The sequence below is a fragment of the Bradysia coprophila genome, unplaced genomic scaffold (genome assembly GCF_014529535.1).
Source record: "Bradysia coprophila strain Holo2 unplaced genomic scaffold, BU_Bcop_v1 contig_151, whole genome shotgun sequence".
In the NCBI taxonomy this organism is placed as follows: Eukaryota; Metazoa; Arthropoda; class Insecta; order Diptera; family Sciaridae; genus Bradysia; species Bradysia coprophila.
The window spans coordinates 7,451,504-7,475,193 of NW_023503423.1; the positions used below are offsets into that span (position 1 = coordinate 7,451,504).

At 34.6% G+C, this 23,690-nt stretch overlaps 1 protein-coding gene across 3 annotated transcripts in view; it reads right to left on the minus strand.

The window, feature by feature from the left end:
• Positions 1-23,690, minus strand: part of LOC119074772 (voltage-dependent calcium channel type A subunit alpha-1) — a 99,700-nt gene that overhangs the window by 24,625 nt on the left and 51,385 nt on the right. The window contains exons 7-23 of one of the 3 annotated variants that reach the window (XM_037181044.1): positions 22,630-22,733; positions 21,996-22,111; positions 21,843-21,902; positions 21,648-21,752; positions 21,325-21,360; positions 17,503-17,700; positions 16,917-17,430; positions 16,515-16,859; positions 16,151-16,453; positions 15,779-16,054; positions 15,547-15,690; positions 15,275-15,476; positions 14,861-15,025; positions 10,718-10,828; positions 5,983-6,066; positions 5,522-5,548; positions 1,982-2,164 (exon numbers count right to left, since the gene is read on the minus strand). In XM_037181044.1, coding sequence (XP_037036939.1) covers positions 1,982-2,164; positions 5,522-5,548; positions 5,983-6,066; positions 10,718-10,828; positions 14,861-15,025; positions 15,275-15,476; positions 15,547-15,690; positions 15,779-16,054; positions 16,151-16,453; positions 16,515-16,859; positions 16,917-17,430; positions 17,503-17,700; positions 21,325-21,360; positions 21,648-21,752; positions 21,843-21,902; positions 21,996-22,111; positions 22,630-22,733 — 2,973 coding nt within the window. Of the gene's footprint in view, positions 1-1,981; positions 2,165-5,521; positions 5,549-5,982; positions 6,067-7,956; positions 8,068-10,717; positions 10,829-14,860; positions 15,026-15,274; positions 15,477-15,546; positions 15,691-15,778; positions 16,055-16,150; positions 16,454-16,514; positions 16,860-16,916; positions 17,431-17,502; positions 17,701-21,324; positions 21,361-21,647; positions 21,753-21,842; positions 21,903-21,995; positions 22,112-22,629; positions 22,734-23,690 lie in introns of all 3 variants that reach the window. The other 2 variants (XM_037181045.1, XM_037181046.1) reach the window with 2 other exon arrangements.

Genomic DNA, 23,690 nt, shown 5'->3' on the forward strand with positions numbered 1-23,690 from the left:
GTTTTCAACAATATTTGCAATCACAAATCAAAATTATCTCCTGGAATGGGTTTTTACAGTGAGAGTATATCGACGTCTATCTGCCAGAAAGTGGAGTTTTAGGTGTTTACTGAATATGAAGTAAACTAAGTTTTCTCGTGCATTAAATATTTGTAAATTTGTAAAGGTTGTTGATATGGTAAAACAAACAAGATTGATATCAGCAAAGTAAAAGTCATCCTCATGAAACTTTCACCTTCATACTGACACCAGAGAAATACAATGAAACCTTGTCTTTGTCGTAAAATAGGCCTAATTGGCTGAATGCCTAAAAATAGTGTATGTGTGTATGTGTAAAGCAGAACAGAACTGAGGATGGCGCCGTTGTTACGTACTGGCCTTCCACCAAAACACCTCGGATTCAATTTCCATATCAGACGAAATTCCACATGGACTTTTCCTGGCGAGTATATTAACGTCCTGAAGTTCACTCAGGCTTCATAATTTGAGTGGTTGCGGTATACATAACGTATACCAAATGAATTTGGGTACATGTTACTTGCCTACATTCAGGCGAAATATCAGTTACACCTGAAACGAGTAATTGAATTTTTCGAGGCGTAATTGGGCATCAACCCAATTAAAAAATGTAAAAAGTCTGTTAGATTAGACTCGAAGCGTGGGAATGTGGCCAGATCTGAGATACCTTGTTTCCTACTCCCAAGCCTGCTCCTTCTATCACTGGAACCTCACCTATCTAAAGACTGGTGAAAAAGACGACAATCCCTAAGGATGTGTACACCAGTCACAGTTGAAAGACCGTAAGAATGGATAGACTGGATATAAAGGCCTAGAAAACAAACAAACAGACAAGCATTTCCCATTTGATAAATAATAGGATCCACCGCCACTCTTCATCATAACATAAAATTTATTTTTGGATATTGATTCGGTTGCACTTTCGTTGCCTTTTTCCTACTTTGTATTTAAAAATACCTTGCACTCGATAGTAGGTAGAAATTAGTTTCCGTCACATATTCGTATCTTGACAACTTACATATGGATTAAATGTTCTCATACAAAGTCCATACCAAATACACAAATCACTTCAATGCACATACAATCCACAAAAGAGAATATGTGTGCCGGAAATTAATTTCCACCGACTGTAATTATAACCAAACCAAAATACTTTCTACGTGATCGACATAATGCAAATCAATTACAAACAAATATTATTATTTTTTACAAATATTTGGATTTTCAATGTCATAAGTTTCAAACTCCGAGCAAATTTACACAGAGGGGATGTGGTTGGATTGAGATTTAAAATCAAAACAATAATGGAGTAAGTTCAATAAAGTCTATGTTCAAATTCAACTCATAGAAATAATAAATTCAACAACCAAAAAAATTTCCGCTTTTAATATTTTACCGAAACAGTAGAAGAAGGCCACCAAAGAATGTTTGGAAATTGTTGTGTCGATTCAATGCTGTGTCCGGGTCAAATTTTAGATTTCCGAAAACCTTTATTTTGTTGTTGTGTTTTTGTTTTTCAAAAATTGAAATGGAATTGTTTTTGATATCTTAATCTTAAGATTATTTAAATATTCAAAAGCTTCACTCAATTAAAATTAATGCAGCAATAAGAACTAATTGAAAGAAAGTAAATGCATGGGGGAGCATTGCAGCTATAATTTGATAATGTAAACCAGATAAGACTTTTAGGTCCACCTTTCTGAAGGAGTCGTTCATAAATTACATAACGCAAAAATCACGAATTTCGACACGTAAATGTATGAGATTTCCACACACAAAAAACGTATGGAACTTCACGCGAGCTTTATACCTTCCATACCATCTCTCCCGTCTTGCATTACGTAATTTATGAATAACCCCTGTTCTACCACTTTTTCGAACCAATAGTAAAACAATCAATGCTCTCCCCATTTCCATCGACGAATCAATTCTGTTAATAAATTGTGTGTCATAACATTCTCACCTGCATCCCAATGATTGCGTAGATGAAAAATAGCATTGCAATGAGTAGACAGACGTACGGCAACGCTTTGAATGACTGCACAAATGTCCACAATAATATTCGTATCGTATAGCCCTGGCGCAACAGTTTGATCAGTCGTGCGGCGCGGAACAGACGTAAGAATCCCACATTGAACGTATTCGCCTGCATAGTGTCGATTGTTCGTTTGCAACGCAAAACGACAGAAGGAAAATAAAATCGGGGAAAATGGAAAAATTTCGAGAATTAGTTAAGTTTCGTTAGTGAGTGCGCATGCAAATAAAATTAATTTGATTTTTAGAATAAATTACTGAGTTAAATGCTAAGATAATAAAAATTAATTTAAATAAACAAAACTAGTTTCGTATTATTATATCGTGTGTGCAGTGTAATTGTGTTAGTGTTGGGTAGTATACATGTTTTTCCAGATATATGACGAATTTTCTAGCAGTCGATTATATGTCTGTTCTAAATTTCGATCTCGGATTGAAAGGAATTTTAAATTTTGGTTGATATGTGGCAAATAAATGGTTTATTGCACGACTAAGAATATTTTCTAAAGAAAATCTAATTTGATTATTTAGAACAAAATCGCATACAAAACAAAATCTAAGAAAAAATGTTTAAGCTTCAAAAACTGGCAATAAAATGTAATTCCGTAGGCTACGCACGCACTAAATTTGTTTTACAGAGAATATTCATTAATGCAACCGAGTGATAAATGGTTTTTAAGGCACAAGCTGCACGTGGTCCTAAAATAGCATTTATCACTGAGTTTCATTTAACATTTTTCTCAGTGCAACAAAGCAACGAAAGTTATACTTTTCGTCACTGAGTTGAGACAACAGATTTCTTTTTTGTCGAGTTTGTTTATAATTCTAACAATTCCTTGATTTTGTCAGCAAAATTTGACGTAGAGCGAACTTTGTTGAGCGTTTGAAGCATGCATTTGAAATGGTCAATCAAGAACTATTCGAGCGTAGCGAGCGCAATTTTTTTATTAGAAATATTTGTCGAACATTCATCACGAAATTCTCTTTTAGAGGAGACCTTAAAAAATCTTGCCGGTTGTTTTGGTCATTTTTGTATCAAAGCTTACTTTAGCTCAGAAAAAATCAGCTGGTATGATTACCTGGTCATACTGAACGACGTGCTTATGTGTTGCGTATGATTGTTTGACTCCTAACATAAAACTAGGAGTGTTTGTAGGAATACGTACCAGCTGGTACAAAGACATGAAATTGAATGTCACTCACTGTAACTACAAAGTTTAGAAATGTGCCTCAGCTTTAATGACATATACCGAATTTTCCAATGAAGAAACTTTAATCTATGGAAATGGCTGGTCATTCGCTATCTTCGTCAATGAAAAGAATAAACGTCGATCTCTGACTAGTGTTCTCTTATATAGCAAAATGTTTGATAAAAATATTGAGGCGATAGACTTTGTAGCAAACATTGGAAGATAATCTAGACAAATGCAGTGACAGATTTAAGGAATGATACATTCATTGAAGGACTTCAAAATTTTCCCTACTTTGCAACGGGAAAATATTCAATAAAAACTTCCCAAAACCTTGTATCCTCTTGGGAATACAATGTTGGAATGAGGCACTGCAAAATAAATTATTATTCGTATTGTTATACCTTTGGAATGCAAGGCGAACAAAGCAAATTTCGTTTTATACTTAAAATTAAGAAAATAACTTTCCAAACATTTTATTTTAGTAAATTTTCAATTTATAGATTTTTTAAAGATTTTCCTTTAATTACAGATTATATCAACCAAATTTGTGTCTAAGTTAGCGAATTTATCAGCTGGTCCACTTATACAATAACACTGTTTTCACTGTTTTTCCACTGCCACGCACCTATGAAACCCGTATAAATGCGTATCGTATAAGCAGTTGATTTGTACGATAGATCAGCTGGAAAAAATACTGAGGCAAAAGATCCAAATTTGGTTGACATTAACTGTATCAAAATTAGAAAAAAAAAAGTTCTTTCAGATATGGACTGTGCGATCTGCTGTCACTAATTTTTTTTTATGAATTTGTGTGTATTAAACGAACAAAACTATGGCCACGTTAGACATAAGGTTTAAAATTTCAAAAAAATTGTGATTTTTGTGTACAAAATTCAAACAACAAATGAAAATCGACAATCCATATCAATGTTTTAGCAATGCCTTTGTCAATTTTGCAAAATCTGTTTTATAGGAACCAACCTATTCCTTTTTTGTTTCACGCCGACTACACTGACTACTGTATGCATGTTATCCTAAAATTGACAAACTTACAGTTATTACACTTGTTTTGTACTTTACGTAGTTCAACAAAATTTAATTTCTTTGCATCATCGTCATATTTTTTAATTGCATTTTGTTTTCATTATACTTTTAATTTTAAAGTTAAATCTAAAATTCGAAAATTAGTTAACTAAATTCAAAGTAAAACTAAGCTAATCAAAGCTAAAATTTACTAATTTTTTTTGAACATTCGTTAGTATAAGCTAAAATCAACTCAAAAACGCTAAAAGTTTATTTGAATTGGGTTTGATTGTTTGCCTTATTGTTACCCTTGGGATCAGATTGCCCTAAAAATATAAGTAAATTGGCTGATGAGTAGAGATAGGGAGCCGCCAAATTTTTTGGGCAGACTTTAAATTCGGAAACCGGAATCCAATAAGTCGGTTATATAGTGATCAATCAACGATTAACCAGTGATTAACCGTAATTAATCAGTGATTAATTTGTAATTTACTAGTGACTAATACGTGATTAACCATTAGCTCATTTTGTCTATCAATCAAAAAGCTTTGATAGATTTGCTATACGTTTCGTCTATGCTCGTCTACCAAAGCTAGATAGATCATTGCTTTCGTTCTTTGATATGTAAATCATACTAGAAAATTGCATTAAAAGTGGCCAAGGATATGCAGCAGTCAATCTGTTACAAACGACCAATGATCTATTTTCGACAACGAAATATATTATAATCGTCACGAGCTGGAGTTCTCATATATACTAAAATAAATCGTACGACAAACGGAGTAAGAGAATTTGTGTCAAATAATATTTGTCGAAACGAAAGAAGTAGCAGAATTCATGATTGTATGTATCGCGATATCCTGGAAATTTACATTACCAAATAACTTGGAATGATGCAAATTTGCACCAACATTTTTTTGTTAGATAGCGGACGTAAAGTTAGTGGGAAGGATGTGAAGTAATGGTTGTTAGTCAAGAAATAGATTCCTGAATAAGACACCATTCATTTTGTATCATTAGACAATTACAACTGTAATGGACGGAACCCATCAATAACACATTTATCTGCGCAGAAGATCGCTAATGTCAACCAAAATCAAAAAGCCTATGTAACAAAATCTAGGAGCTATCGATATATTATATAAGTTATAAAGCCAAAGAAACTGTTATATCAAATATATAATTTTCTATATGTTTAAACGCATTTCATAAATTGAGTTCTTTGTTATAAGTCCTCAGATGGTGACATTTACCTCATCACCGGGCTTCTTACTATCATCCTAGAAGAAGAACATGTTTTTTGTGTTTTCAAAGAATATTTTGTGTTTGCAAAATGACGAAATAACGAAAAATAACAATGACATCGAATAAGAAAATGTGAATTTCCTTTTATCCATAAAGTGGTCCGAATGGGGTCAAGTTGATTTTTTATGCCAATTTTATTTTGTGCTTTGCAATGAGTATAGGATCACATTAGTATAATTACATTCCCATCAAAATTATGGTCAGTTCGACTATACTCTATCATTTGGCAATTGTACTCGACTCATCCATATTTTCGAAATTATAGTGGATTCGACCTCTCTCTTCATTTTAAAACCACATTGCATTCGTTCCACTTTATGGCATTATTTTTGAAAATGAATTGATTTTCGTTATGCGAAATTATTTGCAAGGAAAGAACAAAAAAAAAATTCTGCAAACAAATACTCACCCCAATTTCCAAGACCATTGCGTCAATAATACTTCCAATGACCGTGATAAAATCGAAAACGTTCCATGGATCTTTGAAGAAATTCTATAAGAAAAATACCGGCAAACAGAAGTGTTAGTCACAAGAGCAAAAGAGAAAAGTTCAGAAGGTTCTAAAGTATAAATAGGACCCGAAGCGTCTTTAACAAAACTAGACTTTATTTCAACTGTAAGAATTTACAATTTAACCAACTCTCTGCAAATTATTTTATCGAAACTCTCAGCCAAAACCCGCTTGGGTTGACAAAGGCTGCTAAGTAAGTAAGTAACTCTATGACATCATTAATCACTTCCTTTCAGTAATTTCGATTGATCAACTTTATCCCAATTGTGATGCACATCAGAAAAATTTATAGACAATGTGCTCAATTAGTGCTACTAGTATGCATTGCATAGTGGTTGTTGCATTGATGCTTGCAAGACGACAAAAAGGATCAAAAAATGATTTTAAAAATATTCTTCGAATGTCGCAGTCAAAAGTTTTATTGATTATTGACATCCTCTTTGAAAGGAGTCGGATTAAATTAGAATAGATGGCGGAGTCAATCCAGTACCTAAGCTTCAGATGGGACTGTTACGTATCCCGATGACATGAGAATATTTTTGACTTGAAATCTAGTATAATGTACTCCCTATGGATCTAAGATGGAGCTGCCAGGCATTTACTAACTAATAGCAGAGAATTTCGATCTAATTATAGTAATGTGTCAACAGTCAACTAGGAAATACTTAGTCACTTAGTGCTTACAAGCCAGGCAAGATTTTTCACTCGGATTCGGGTTCACACCATCTAGTGTACAATCTTCTGTTGAAAGTATGGTTTTAATAACGTTTTCATAGCATTGTGATAACCATTGATCAACTGCTTTTTCTCTGGATATTCAACCGTTACAGTAAGAACTTGTTAAATATTAAGGAACAACACACAAAATACTTGAAACTTTTGGGTCACTCATGGTTACGAAACGGTTGAACAACTCAGGTTATTTTTAAAAATCGGCATTAACAGTTAGTCAACGGTTATCGCATCGCTACGCAAAATATTGCCTAAAATAATGAAGAATTGCTACTACGACTTTTACAGTTGAAATAATGTTAGCCTGTCAATTCCGCTTCACCATGTACAAGAGCTACACAATCTCGATAAACATCAGATCATTACGTTAAATTGTATCTAAAGTTTAAACAAATTACTTTATCAATTTTTTAGAGGGGAAGTGGTATAATACTTAGTTGGACGGTTTTGTTATTACAAAATTAAAAATCAACAGAAAACTGTCCTAAGATTTATGAAACAAATAAAAAATTTTACCAAAGAGTTTTGGATTTTGGCGTGCTCCGAAAGCTTGTATGTTCTAGAGCCAACTACTTGTATACTAAAAAAAATGTTTAGAAATGAATAAGAACTAAAATTGTAAAAATAAAAGCCTCAGTTTCTTTGAGGATTCATTCAATGACAAAATGGATCGGCTGATTAACACCTAGTTAGAACAGTCGCTGTCTCATAACAATGAAGGAATATATAAAAATAAATGAGATTTGTTTGCCAAAATAATTTTTTTTGTATAAAAACTACAACTCAAAAGGGAACAGAAAAACCAGTTTTAAAAAAAAACTTCTTTACTATAAATCGATTGTTCCATATAAATGTTTTGTTTTCAAGTGCGTCAATAAATAATAGATCTATGTAAAATTACCAGAACAAAAAATTATTTCCTACGATTCTACATTATGATTTGTAAATGTAAAATGAAATGTAAAAATGTAAAAATTAAAATTTGTAAAAAGAAAGGAAAAAAATAAAATCGGAACGTAACATTCAATTCCTTTTAGCTCTATAAGCTTGAATTTTACCAATTAAATTTTGAAACAAAAATAATTTTCCTTATTACCGAAATTGTCGGAGGCACAATTTTGTTGTATTGTTGTTACAAACCTTTATTCCAAATGCTATTAGCTTCAGCACAGTTTCCAGAAGAAAGAAGAATGTGAACACCAAGTTCATCAAACTTAATACATCTAGGAGTACTAGCGGTGCGTCGTGGAACTATATTGGATTTTCGTTTTTTTATCTTTTTAATAATTCTAATTAAATTGCGTGGTACTCCTCGATTTTAGTCATAAAGTCGACTTAATTGTTTCGTTATTTTTCATCCGTATTATACCTTGAAGCTCTCTTTAAAGCGAGATGTGTTTAATAAAACAGAAAAGAATGTAATCTAACTCTGCATGTTAGGAGGCATCGATGCATAACTAAAATTGTAGCCTACATTTGTGTGTCTCGTATTTCATTTTTGAGGATATCTTTTCATCAGAATCCTTTTTGAAAGATGTACGACCGCAACAACGACCACCAATAGCTTCAAATAAAAATTAGTTTTGGTTATAGTCGTTCGACCAGCTTTGAGAAAAGTCAGCAGTTTTAGGAAATTTTCATAAGCTGCAGAGTTTTCTCAGAGCTGGTCAAAGTGCTACAACCAAATCTATTTTCTGTTGAAAGCTAACACATTCGTGGTCGTTGGTGCGGTCCTATATTTTTGAAAATGAATTCTGATGGAAAGATATAATCAAAGGTAAACTAAAATCCAGTAACTAAAAAACGCCCAAATGTATGCTTATCAGCAAAGCATCGATGTCTCTTAAATTGAATGAACAGAAGAACAAAAACTAAACGAAACGAAAATATTGTTTGAAAGAAAGAAGTCATGTCAAAATCATACTGAACGAAATAAAAGCTTTCGATCGATGTGTTTTAGTCGAAACGAAAGATGAAAACCATATAAAATCAGCATGCAACCATATCTCATTCAAAAGCACCATGCAAATAATCAAACAAAAAAGAAAAATGAAAAATAAAATTTATTTCCATGCAACATCGTGCTCATGCATTCAAAAAACCATATTGACCATAATGCAGGAAATGTCATGCAAATTTTGTTTGATATATTCGAAAATGCATGCAGGATGGACTTTGGGATTGATGCGGTAGGTGTTACACAAATTGCTTTGTGATTTTATTTTTCCTTGCTCGTGGAACACAAATTTCAAACGAGAGTCCACCGACACGGGACACATTTTACACGGAGACTTACCATCAATTTTCATGTGATGAAATTATTGAATTAAATCGTAGCTAGCGAAAACTACGAACTGGAAACCGATTATTAGAGCACAAAATGGAAGGATACCAATCAAATACAAAGAGTTTCGAAAACAGGTAAAGTTGATTGCGGGTGATAGAATTAGAATACGAGGTGTAGTGGCTAGGGGCATTAATTATAAAAAAAAACGATAGAAAAATAATCTTAATAAATCGTTGCCGTGATATATATCTACTTATCGTGCGGGTTCCCTTGCGTAGTTGAACTCATTTCTTCTGTTTATAGACCATAGTTTGAAAAAATATTCTTGACCCAGATCGTGGCATTATACTTCCTTTAATCGCGAAGCCCAAACAGTTCCGGTGGTTGTACGCGGCGTGGACCATTATTATTTTACTAATTTTACTATTTTACAACGCTAAATATAGCCGAAAGATCCTTTGATACCGGACTGTTTTTACCAGTGGTAGCTGACTCAGCTCACTCAGTGGTAGCTTTTGTGACAAACCTAGTGGCATGTCATCTAGAGCGAAATTGGTAGAAGTCGAATACCGGTAAGTCATGCGAAAGCTCTACACTCTATTTTTCAAAGGGCACAAACTTAACGGACAAAATTTAGGAACGGGCATAATTTTGTAATTTCGACCAGGGAATGGGTAGGCAAGACACACATATGACAAACGCAGTTTAGAGACGGGTTTGATTTTCTAATTTTGGGCAGGGAACATAGGAACGATCAATAAGCTTTGTCTTGGCTTGAAAATCTGACAAACGGTTCAAATCTGTCTGCAATCGCGTAATGGAGACCATACGAGTTAACCACTAGGCTATTGAGTTGTTATTTCCTTCGGGGTAGGTTATTCTAATATTTTCTTCTTGCACTTCTTCTTCTTCTACCATTCCACATTGCTTGGTGTTCCCCACGAAAGTAATCATAAACCGGAGCATGTCAGTTTTCCATAAGGTAATGGCTTGAACCCTATGCAACCTATGCTGTATCATACCTTACTAAAAAACTAAGAATGTTTCATCGGGCGTAATGTAGGTAAGGGAGTAGGTCGTATAACTTAGAATATGCATAGTGTAATAGTGTGTCTCAGTTAGACTATCTTTTGGGACCAGTTTCTTAAGCTACTTCTTCAAAAGTAAATATGCCAAAACGATGATTTTCTGTAGGGGTTTTGCGAGAGGCAGATAATCGTGTATCGTGTGAGTGCAAAAGAAAATCTTCAAAGAATTTTCTAGGACTCGAAAGGACTTTTTTGGTCAATTTTAAAGGATTTTCTGGTTTTCAAGAATTTTACACGATTTTTAAGAATTTTCTTTTGAAGGCAAAAGGATTTTCTATGTTTAGTTTATCTGCCACTTAGGACTATGTAACAATTGACGTGAAATAGATACCTGATGAGAGATTTATACACGTGAGCTATCCGCCTATCACGTTTAATTTTGTGCACGGCAATTACGTCGTTCTTACATAGTTCGCGTCCACCCCAATCAATTCAATAATTTCGATCAACATGCAACCCTGTTCCTTTTCACTCCAATAAACTTAACTTAATTAAAATTATTGCAATTTAACGTTTAAATACAAACCTTAACGCCAAATCCGATGATCTTCAGTACAGTTTCAACGCTAAACATTCCCGTAAATCCCATGTTGATGTAGCGCATGGATTTCTCGTAAACTTCGCCTTGATTGTGATACTTTAGTGGGATACCGTCGTCGAACATTAACCAAATAAATGAGAGTTTTGTGAAGTGTCGATGACAAAAATGAAATTGTAACGAAAAGTTTTTGGGAAATAAATGGAAACAGAAATCAAATATAAATTCGATGAGAAGGATCCGTGGTCGATATTCGTTGTGAATGCAAGAACAAAAAATCAGAGACAACAATTTGGTGAAAATAAAAAATAAAAAATGAAAAATGAAAAATGAATTAGTAAAAGGTCGATCCATATCCAGGTTGTTCAAAATCCATTTTAAGACAGCAGCCGAGTACAATAGAAGAAAAGAGAGTTAATTTCATTGGAATATTTAAATTTCAAAATAAAATTAAATTTCAAAAAAATTTATTTTTGTCTTTAGTTCCAATCGTTTGTTCCCAATTTATGATTTCAATTTTTTAATTTTTAATTTTGAAAATTTTGTTGTCAACAATGGTCTCAACCAAAAACACATTCAAGACTAGAAATAAAAATTGGATGCAGTACTTAGCTCGGATGCAGACAGCACTTAATCGTTGATTTACTGTTCAACTCACATTCCAAAGTAAAAACGTATAATAATGTAATCATGCACGGCATGCAATTGCAGTGTTAAATGATTTGAAATGATGGATGGTGCAGTGAAAGATCACATAGTTTCCATAATGGTCATCGTGTATCGTCATTTCAAAACTTTGTATAACAACTTAAAAAACATCGTCAAATAAATCATGCAAAAACAACGCATATCTGTTATAGTATGCAGTTATGGTTTAGGCCACCGAGTGATAAATGCTTTCTTAGGCACTAGATGTGTGCCTAAAAAAGCATTTATCACCGAGTTGTATAAAACGTGTGCTTCATTATTGGTACTAGATGAGGACTTGTGTGACAATACATATTGTGTACCGATTTTTCTGCAACGTTTTATGCATCTAAAGTGTGACGATTATGCACATTATGATGCTGAGTTGCATAATAATTATTTAAGCCACCGAGTGATTAATGCTTTTTTAGGCACTAGGTGTGTAGATGTGTAGTCGGGCTGTAGCCTGAGTGTGACACAACACACCTCAAGTGCGTAAAATAGGATTCATCAGAGAAGTGCATACAACGTTTTTCTCAAAAAAAGCCAACAAAAGTTTTACTTTTACTGAGTTTAGAAAATAATATGTCAAACAGCTTGCGTCCACAAGTACATGAATATCTTATTATGTTATGTTTATGCAGTTAAACTAATCATATGCATGCGTAAAGGAATCAAAAAGTTTTTCGGCAGTTGAAGGAATTAGGTTAGTACTCTACGATAAATTTGAATCCCTTATACGGCCACAGTGTATATTTTGACCGATGATTCAAATCGGTGTCTATATGAAGGTAATGCTTCATAATGACGAAATGATCAGCCGAGATCTAGCAGTGGCCTCACATAGCAAAATATGAGTAGGAATTTTTGAAGTAATAGATTCGGAATCGACTTTCGGAATCGTTAGTTCAAACGAAGTAATAGACTCGATAATATTACACCGTCTGTGAAAGATTAAGAGTCATATCGCCAAAACTTCAGGCGATTGGGAACAAGCGGTCTCCGATTTTAAAGAGTGATAGCTCGTTGGATTCGTCTTTCAATTCTAGGAAACACGTACCTTTCACTTTTTCTATAAAAAAAATTATTTTCTGACAAAAGCTCTCAAAAGTAAAGACATGTCAGAAGGTACCGAAAACAGTTTTTCGGCAATAACTAAAGAAAAAATTATTTTAAATTGTTGTAATGTTTTACGAATGTCGGCTTTGGCCGATATTTTTAGTCAAAACTCTGGTGGATGTACTCGCACCAAGCAGTGCGTATACTCTACCTGTAGGTCTTTCCAAGGCCGACATTCGTACAATATTACAACAATTTAAAATAATTTTTTCTTGAGTTATTGCCGAAAAACTGTTTTCGGGACCCTATGACATGTCTTTACTTTAGAACGCTTTTCACAGAAAACAATTTTTTTAAGAAAAAGTGAAAGATACGTGTTTCCTAGAATTGAAAGACGAATGCAACGAGCTATCACTCATTAAAACCGGAGCCCGCTTGTTCCCAAAGTTAACAAAATCGTCTGAAGATTTGGCGATATGACTCTTAAAATAAAAATAAAGCCAACAAAATAAGGGGAAGTAGTATTGCCTGACAAACAATAGTGCTGCTTCATTTTTTTTTTGAACAGATCCTTCGGTCAGTACAAAAAAATCAAATTTCTTAAAATCGAACATGAATGGACGAACATGGATTCATTTTCAAGTTTTAGAGACGAAAAGTGGGAAATGAGAAACGAAAATCATGCTGATCATAACAGAGCATTTCAAATGAAAACGTGAAGTAAAGTGATGATAAATAGTGATGCAAATAGCATTAAATTGATCATAATATATCAGTAATGAAATTGATAATCTAGAATGAAAAGGAATGACACAAAATGATATTGCTGAGTTAAATGTCGACATGACCTGGGGCCAGGATCAGTGTGATCGAAGCGAGCGTTAAGTGGCATTCTAGTGAAACCTAACATATTATGGGACCTCTAATACTTCAATGCAGGCAATGTGTAATTCCATTACACTTCTAGTGCATTTCATCATAAAATAACTAATTTCAGCGATCTATTTTTTGTGAACCAACTAAATTCATTGCTTTGGCATTTCATGAATATTTACCAGAGTGAAGTTTATTCATCAAAGATAGAGCTCAAAGAATGAGATACTGGGAAAATGGTTGCGCCTCTGCAGGCCAACGGAAATTTCCTATGGTGTCTGAGGTGAACACTCAAGTATTTTAGTATTTTTAGTGGAAAATTGAAAATTTCCATAGTTTTCCTAAAATAAAGTTTTCAATCCGGTGCTAAGCTATAAGTTGAAGTTGACCTTGTTTTGAAACTTATGAAAGTGTTTTCTTCATGCAGCCAAACATAAACTCTGCTTCGCAATGGATTGACGTCTAATATCCTTCTATAGTGAATGCTGCTAACTTTTCTTAAACAATTTTAAATTCCACATCTTGGGTCCATTTGTGAGATCAAATTTCAAACAAAATTTGCGATTGATTTCTATCTGGTATATGCACTGAAACAATAGTCTTGTACATAACTAGCGATAAAAAGATGAAAAGTAGAGTTTTCGTATGAATTGTGTTGATCCGAGACGAAGCCGGGGTCAATAAATACACGAAAACGAGAATGGATTTTACATGCTGCGGGAAAGAAGTATGAAAAGTACGGTTCTGGACGCATGTAGCATGTAAAATGTTTGATACAATTTCAACTTAATGTCAAATTCCCTTTTCTTTCAAAAAAATTCACACAACAAGTAGTGAGATGCAGTCACTTTCATTCGATTAAAATAAAAATAAAAAATTTACATTCCAAAGCTCATTCACTCACATAACCACGCTGCATATCCTTTCAAATGGAACAAACATGCAATGAAATAATCTCTGACGTGCTCTCTAGATTGTGGGTTATTATGACGACATAACATGCAACAAATCACGCAATAAACTTTCAAATGCTGAACTCAACTCCAACAGAAGTCACATTCAAAATAATAATGAAACAGAAAACGAACTGGAAGGTCAAAAAAATAAGAAACTTTGTACCTAGAGCTTTCTTTGCTAAAAAAAACTTTTTTTTTTAAATATAAAAGAGAAACGTTCTGTGTTCTCGTATCAAAATGATCATTCAAATAGCGTTATCGTGTTGATAAATTTATGCTTTTGAAATTGTGTGGTTTGATAATGTGGTATTATCACATGACAATATTGTGGTGTTGGTGTGTCATTTCATCAAATTTTTGTTTGTTGCGAGCTTTTTTTCTTTCAACTAATTTTCTTTTTCTCAATTAATTAAGTCAAATTTATGCATAAAATTTAAGAGAAATAATTACGAAAAAAGAACCGGAGAAATTGTCAATTAATTGGAAAATATAAATGAAACAATCTCCGGTAAAATGGCAAAACAAAAACATTCGCCATAAAAACTGTACAACATACCTTCATCATTAGAAGTAGCGTGTTGAACACAATCAACATCATGATGAAATATTCAAACGGTGTGGACACAACAATACGCCATACTTTGTATTTGAAACTGTTTCGCTTACTTGGCATGTACCGTTCCAACGGTCGAGCACCGATTGTAAAATCGATGCAAGATTTCTGTAAAAGGAGATCGTTGAGAGATTAGTAGGAGTTCGAAGTAGTTTCGTCAGCGAAAGGACAAAAGGCACGGAGCAAAGGCACCAGGTATACCTGAAATCTGGCCTGATTCACCTGAAGTTCTCTTAATCTTCAGATTTCACGTGAATTCAGGTCAGATCTGTTCTTACTCAGACATTTTTAGATCGACTTGGATCTCAGTTTCAGATCAAAGGTTGCTTTGAGTGTTAAGTGTCACACTGAACGCACCTGATTTTTATCGATTTCACCATCCTGTAATTCTGCTTCGCCTTGTTCCTGAAATGTAATGATAATCAAGGCCACGAAAATGTTAACGAAGAAGAATGGAAACACTATGAAGTAGACGATATAAAAAATGGACATTTCAATGCGGAAATTCTGTATTGGACCCTTGTTCTCATATGTGGCTGCCATGGAGTTTTGTAGCACTCTAAAAAAAATTAAAAAAAAACTCGTTTACGGCTGTTGGGCTTTTATTTGAATCGTTGCTCGGAACTTACTGTGGCCATCCTTCCCCGGTTTGAACGGCAAACAACGTTAGCATTGCTGTAGCGACATTATCGTAATGAAAACTTTGTGATAGCCATTTACGTGGCTGCTCATGTGGTAGTCTACTTTCTCCATCAAATAGAAAAAATGAACCTCTGGAAATGGACAACGAATTGTGAGTTTGAGCCACTTTTCGTAAATAATCTTAGACATCATTCGGCCACACACAGGCATCATACTTACTGACACTCAATGGCGCTGTGTTTGCTTTCGTCCGTACAATAGAAAAACTTTCCATTGAATAGTTGAACGCCGATTACAGCAAAAATAAATTGGAATAATATGTACACGATTAAAATATTTACAACGTTTTTCAGTGAATTAACGACACAGTCGAACACAGCTTTTAGCTTTGGAACACGTTTTATAGTTTTCAATGGACGCAGCACTCGTAGCACTCGTAACGACTTTATTGTGGATAGATTTTGTCCAACACTGCCCTTGCTATTGCTGTCGCTTCTGTAATACGAATGAAAAAAAAACTCAGTTTCCCGCAACCCTACTCGACCGAAAAGCTTATTTGGTCGCACAATCTTAGTACAAAAAATCACTCACGTCAAATCAAATCCTATGCTTACAGCCGCACAAATCACAACCACCGCATCCATCACATTCCAGAATTCGCGTAAATAACTGCCCGGATGAAGTATTATGCCCAAATCCACAACTTTCAGTATCATTTCGACCGTGAACACGCCGGTAAACGCATAATCGAAATAGTTCAAATATTCATTCATTTTGGAATCGTCATCGACTGGATCTTCGGCAGCTAGCGAAATCGATGACATCAATATGACAAGCATGATGAACAGATCAAAGTATCGCAGATTAACAGTCCAATGGGCAGCTTGTCGTATTCTTGAAAAAAAAGAGAAAAATTGTTCTTCCGGACCCGACAGAGAAGGCTAAGTCAATTTACGGATTGGTTGGCGACAAAATGAACATGGACGAATATGGTAACATGGGTTTCGGTCCATCGGGTATGTCATCATCATCTTCCTCTTTCTTCTCGTCGTCTCTTTTGCGACCTCTTCCTTTCACCGACGACGATGAATTTAGATCAACTTTTGATATTGTTCCGTCAGCCCCTTGCAATGCTTCCATTTCTTTCTCTAATTCCTGTAACTGTTTCTCTTTATCTTCTTCGACTTGCTCCTCTTCTGCCGCAGTCAATTCTTGAGCATTAGCTAAATTGTCGACAGCGATAGCCAAGAACACGTTCAGCAAGGTGTAGTTACCGAACAACACCAATACAATGAAGTATCTGCAATTTCAGCGCGTTTATTGAAGAAAAATCAATTGCATTTGGTGTTATACTTACAGTGAATAGATCATCCCCTTTTTATGACCACCTTGAGATTCAATACCATGATACATGACCTCGTTCCAATCCTCACCAGTCAATATTTGGAACACCGTCAACAATGCAATGGGAAATGTATTAAAATTAGTCGGCGGTGTTCCATCGTCGAAGTTAAACTGGCCGCCGAACAGTTGCATTCCCAGCAATGCAAATATGAGAATGAACAAGAACAGTAGGAACAACAACGAAATGATCGATCTCATCGAATTCAGCAACGATATGACTAAGTTTCGAAGCGATGACCAATATTTGGTCACTTTAAATATACGAAGCAATCGTAGTGCTCTCAGGACGGACAATCCGAATGAGCCATCTTTCAATGCGGACCAAACGACTTCGAATATCGAACCGCATATAACAACGCAATCGAAGCGATTGAATGCTGATTCGAAATAAATGCGCGGACCAAGTGCATACATTTTGATCCACATTTCCATCATGAAGAGACCGAGGAAGACAAACTCGGCGTAGTCTACATGGACATTATTATAAAGTTTGGTCATTTTGGTAAGTAAATTCAGTTGTAAGTGCAGCGGAAACTCACATAAAAAATCGGTTAGAAAGTCCGGTTGATCATAATGCTCTACGGCTACGCAAACAGTGTTGAAAAACACCAGTACTATGACAAACCAGTAAAACCATTGTGCTTTGACTGTATGACGGATCCAGAAGCGGAATCGTTTTTCAGCTCGCCAGAATCCTTTGCATTTTCCTTGAGATTTCACTTTCGATTTTAGGTATCCTGCAATAAGATTGTAACAAATTAACAGATTGAACGAAACCAAGCTCGAAAACAAGAAGCTTTTTCACGTTCCGTTTAAGGTTTCAGCTAATTTACTACGTTTCAATGTAAAGCTTTCGGTAGTGTGCGTAAATAAAGTTATTGAGCTATTAGTACCAGGATGTCACTGAAGTAAGGTACTAAGTGGCATTCATTTTTATAGGCAAAATATTTCCCTTTTGCAGTTTTATGGAAAAAATAATCCACCGGAACATGTTAATGAAGTATGAATGACTCATGTTTCAGGGATGCAGTGAGTAATAGTAGATTACGTCCTTGATTGTAACTCTTTATTTGTTTAAGTGTGAGGGTTTCAAGAAAATTCGAGAAAACTATTTTTATTGATTTACTCGAATTTCGGGAAATTTTTGCTGATTTTTTCCAACAAATTTCTCAAAAACAGACTATGTAATCGCCCGATATATGCTGCAATCACACAAGACGGTATATGAAGGTGGAATGTCCAAACAAGGACGTAATCTAATATAACCTTCTCAAGGATTACTGAAAGTCTTTAAGGCACATGCACTTTAAACGGTAATGCGATCCACATTAACAACGAAATATAGGACATGATACAATGCGCTGTGTTGTGCTTCAATAACTTCAATCAACCATTCCTCTTATTACATTATGGCCATTCTAACGACTTCTAGGTCGCTTTTCATGTGTAATGTGTGTGGTGATCTCAACGAAAAATATTTCTACATAATGTGTACGTCTAGTATTCGAAAGAGAGATTCTGTCATTTCCTGACTTATTCTAGGAAGCAATGGAAACTTTCTGTTTTAATAAACGTTCCAAGGTGTTTACTGAATGCGGAGTAGAAAGATTTTTCGCTTACAGTCCCAGAAAACTAAGAAGTTTATAATCCAACTTGTTCCACATTCGACATCCATGTGATGTATGTATGAGGATTAGTAAGCTGAATAACATGGAATCGCATGTGGAACAAGTTGGATTATCAATGTTGAATAGGTGACTTCTTACGTGTGGTGATTCATAATTTACAATTAACATAAAATAAAGCTGAAAAGTTGGTCTGCATGGACATTGGATAGAAATGATCTTTTTAAATTTCCGAGATGCACAGTAAACAAGATTACCTTAGAAACTATGCGCTTCTTTACTTGGATACTACATATTGCCTACACACAAAAACATTTCAAATCTATTTCCGTGTGGTGTTTAGGAAAAGTGTAGCATTTTTGAAATATTTTCCATGAAGGTTTTAGTGGCTTTAATTGAATAAAGACCTTTTTTTGGTTCTATTCATAAATTGAGGGTTCCAGTACCGACTCTTCATTGGCTAATGGGATACAATTGTTTGCTGTCTAAAGTTTGTCTAGAACCGAAGAAGTCCGAAACAAGTTACATCAAACGGCAAAGAAATCCCACAATAATTTTTCAAGTTTCGCTTGAACACAAAACCGCAGAAGGTTCACCACTTTTGAAAACAAAATGTCAACAGTAAAATCGAAAGGTCTCCTATGGAAAATTTGATTCAGGTAGAGGAAAATCGACATTCCAAACATTCGGGAACGTCTGTATTCAGTTCCATCTTTTACCTTTAGAAGTCATGAGCACTTTGAAATACAAAAAAATATTTTCTTAATTTTTAACCTAAGTTTTCAGTCACTTTTTGTGTGTCCAGTCATTCGTTTTGGGCTGTCTGTGGCTCAAAGTTTCGATATGGATAAGGTGACACGTCCGTGCTCTTTAGTTTAGAATTAGTTTACGTGTATTGAGTGTGCTCTGCTGATACTTAACACTATGACTACGATTAGTTAATTCACAAGTTTGGGTAGGCGAAATGCTAAATGCAACGTACAGCGCACGAACTTCCAAAGTTCGAACATGTTTACTATTTACCAATGTAAATATTTTTCTTTATTATATTGGCGTAAATATATCGACATTAAACACGGTTTTTACAACAAGTGACGAAAAGCAGGACTTTCCGTTGACTTTATTGCGAAAAACGTTGTATATAACTCGATGATAATAGTACATTTCGTCTAAGGCTCGGAACGGGTCGGGTTCGGTCAGACCGGAACCTGAACTTGATTTAACCCGAACCTGAAAAAATTATTTCGGGTTCAACCCGAACTTGACCCGAACTTGAATTTTCGATTTCGGGTTTAACCCGAACCTGATCTGAACCTGAAATTGTTCAACCCGAATTTGACCTGAACCTGAAATTTTTGACTTTTTTTAGTGTAATAAACGCTCAAAATTTCGGGTCGAACCCGACCTGATTAAATTTAAAATTTCGGGTCGAACCCGACCTGTTTAAATTTAAAATTTCGGGTTCAGTTCAGGTTCGAGTCGAACTCGAAATTGAAAATTCAGGTTCAGGTCAAATTCGGGTTGAACAATTTCGGGTTCAGGTCAGGTTCGGGTTAAACCCGAAATCGAAAATTCAAGTTCGAGTCAAGTTCGGGTTGAACCCGAAATAATTTTTCAGGTTCGGGTCGTGAATCCGGTTCAGGTCAACCTGAACTAAAACAGGTCAACCCGAACCCGTTCCGAGCCTTAATTCGTCACGAGTGATGAAAAGCCGAACGAGGCGAGCTTTCATCACGAGTCACGAACAGCGATTTTTGCGCCTGATGATCATAATGATCTCATTATACAAAACTCAAAAACAGTGATCAGCGGCCGGAAAAGTTGCTATTCCGACCGCAAATCATTTCAAATATAATTCGGAGGCCGGAAAAGTTTGCGGCCGCAAATATCAGTCCAGAAAAATAGCACTTTTCGACACTAAAATGCGTGTTGAAAACGATCGAATTATGATCCTCAGGCGCGAAATGTGTTTTGTCACACTCGGCCTATGGCCTCGAGAGACTATTTTCACATATAGTGCCTAAAAAGCATTTATCACTCGGTTGTATTTTATTATAACTATTGTCGAAGTATTATACCAAACATTAATTTTGTCATGGCTCATGGTGTGTGCGATGTGAGTGACACGTCATTATTATTTATCTAGAGTTCATAAGAATACATTATTATGTCGATAAGTTGATCGTTTGCGCCAATACAATAAAACATTGTAAGGTACCAGTAAATATTGCACACACGAGTGCGGAATTTGCAATATTCCCCGGTAACATAATGCACTATTAAATGAACTGAATTAATGCGGTGCATCATTTAAATTACAATTTGTGGTAACTATTTCATCGAGGTGATGAACCATGTTATTCATCACCGCTCTATTATAATATACAAGTTCTAAGGTTTTCGTCAACGGAAGTTTCTTGATGAATTGCTTCAGTATACCATAGGATGTTTTATGGAGCTAATAACTAAAGCTCAAAATTATCAAAACACAATTGGTGGTGCTTTCGGAACTAGTGCGTCTGCCTCTAAAATTGTTTCATTTACAGATAATTTTTTGTCGTATCGATTTGCTTTGTATAGATTTGGTTGCGTTAAGAATGTATGTCCTAAAAAAGCGAAGGAAGGCGTCACAACATAACAATTTTAGCTTTTAGCGTTTATATGTACAATGGTTAATTTGCGTATAATTTTGCAGTTAAAAGTGAATTTTGTTGCTGGATTCACCGAATCCATTACCTTTCTTTTGTTTTAGGACTGGAAAAAAATAAATTTCTTCTGATAACATTAAATGAAATTCATGTCGAGATGTGATTTAATTGTAAAAAAAACTCTGTTCTAGTCAAAACAAAAAACGTTTGATCAAAACAGTTGTGGTTCGGTGTGGAACTACATTATGTCGTGCGAATTTTGGAAAATTTTGGGTTCGTTTTATCAGCCAATTTACATGAAAATTTGGTAAAATATCAAACACGAGAACAAAATTCAAAAATTTAGAGAAAAAAAAATTAAAATTCAAAAAATTCGACTGAAATGGATGAAAGTAGAAAAAACGTATTTACCATCATCAGCACAGTCATCATCAGCTTCTTCCTCTTCAGTGTCTGTTGATTTTGATTTTCCTAAATTTTTCAATTTTTTTCTTTTGGCTGCAGCTCTTCGTCGAGCTTAAAATAAAAAAAAGTTTGGATTTTTAATTAATTATAATAAACCATTGTGCCATTGATAATGCCTCAATAAAAAGACCGGACACATACCTTCCATTATATGCATTTTCTCCTCTTCAGTTGTTCTTTCTTCCGCAAGAATAACTTCCTCTGCAAGAATGTCATGAATTTTGTAATGAACATTGTGATTTCAATATTTACACAGAAATGAAAGCAATTTTCTAGCAAAAAACATAATTTTACCCGCTTTGCAGATCCATTCAACATAGCCATTCAATTCTCTTTCCAATTGTTGCTGACGGCGAAGCTTTAGAAATTCTTGTCTATTTTCTACTTTTTCCCTTTCTTTAGCAAATTCTCTAAAATGTTAGCAAAATACCATGTTGTTAATGCATTGAATGGATGTAAAATAAGGAATACACAGTGCACATTTAATATTAAGGGATACGCAGCTATAAGCGAGATTTCTTTTGTTGGTGTTGTTTAGCTTGGTATTTGAAAGCTTGAGTCATTTCTGCGTAATTTAATTAAATGAAAGTTCTCAAACGGTTGGAATGTTATTGTACAGATAGACCAGTTCACAAAGATTTTTATTGATTCCAAGCAGTCTAGCACTTTAATGTTCTAGCGAATCAACAATTCTTTCAAATTAACCTGCTTGTGTGATCCAATCTAAATACGAGGTCATTGCCTCGACAAACGTTTGTCTTGAACGCAATTTATGATATTGTACACGTCGATCGACTCGATTTTTCTCATTCGAAAATTCGCTGTGTTTTTCGTTCGTATTCAGTTTGGAAGAAAGAGTGACCGTTAAGAGGTTTTCTCGTCAATTCAAATTTGTGTTGCTTTTCATTTACTTCTTCAAATTACTTACCCACTAAGAACACCGAGAACTAAATTGAGCATAAAGAATGAGCCCAATACGATAAGAGGCACAAAGTAGACCCAATTGAACGTTGAGCCTAATGCATCGTTAGTCTAAAAAAATGTAATTTTGTAATTTATTAAAAAGAAAAACTGCCGAATGGTCACGTAATACCGAAATACGGAACATTTAGTCTCCTGATAAACACTCGTTAATTTCAATTCAGTGGAGGAACGAATAAAAGAAAATGTTCGTTTGCAAATGAATGTTGAAAGTAAATGTTTGTCTTTCGATAAATTCATTTGGATCGAACAATAAAAGAAAAGAATAAACTATCAATGAGCATCTGAAGAAAAAACCAACAAATTTCTGAGTTTGTTCACCAGAACCACGATTGTAATACTATACAATACTCGTATACCAACGAAGCATACTTTGCAAGCATAAATGGAAAGCTATATTGTGTAGTGTAACAATAAACGTCGTTTCGTTGCATTCAAAAAGTGGTTAACAAAAGATTTTCTTTTTCTTCTTCGTTTTTCCTGCAATAACGACATCCATGACTGCTTTTGAGTTATATAACATCTTTGAATGTAGTGTGGGTTTTATATATCGTCTTATCAATTGATTTATTAAAAATTAAAAAGAAAACTGCTGCTTCATCGAAAAAAGAAAACTTTTTCAACCCATTCTATGGAAATGAATGCAACGTGAATTGAATATAATGCAAAACGGAGATTGTGAACAAGAAGAGTTTCTGAAGAGTTTTATAGTTGTTTTTTTCTTCTCTTGCTTCTTCTTCGTTCAAAGTTTATCGCGTTGGTGTGACAGCAATGTTATCATAATGTTGCATTAATTATGCAACCCATAATATTCATGGCATATTTCGTAATGAACATTTTTGATGATAAAGTGACAATTTCAAACATAATTTGTGAGTGAGTGGGAGTAGTGGGAGTGAAGGAATTTAATTTTCAAAACAATTCACGCTCATTCACGTCACTCTTTTATTTGCTTGGATTTTTAGCCTCGAACTAATTACAGTTCTATAGAGTTGAACATGGACCGAA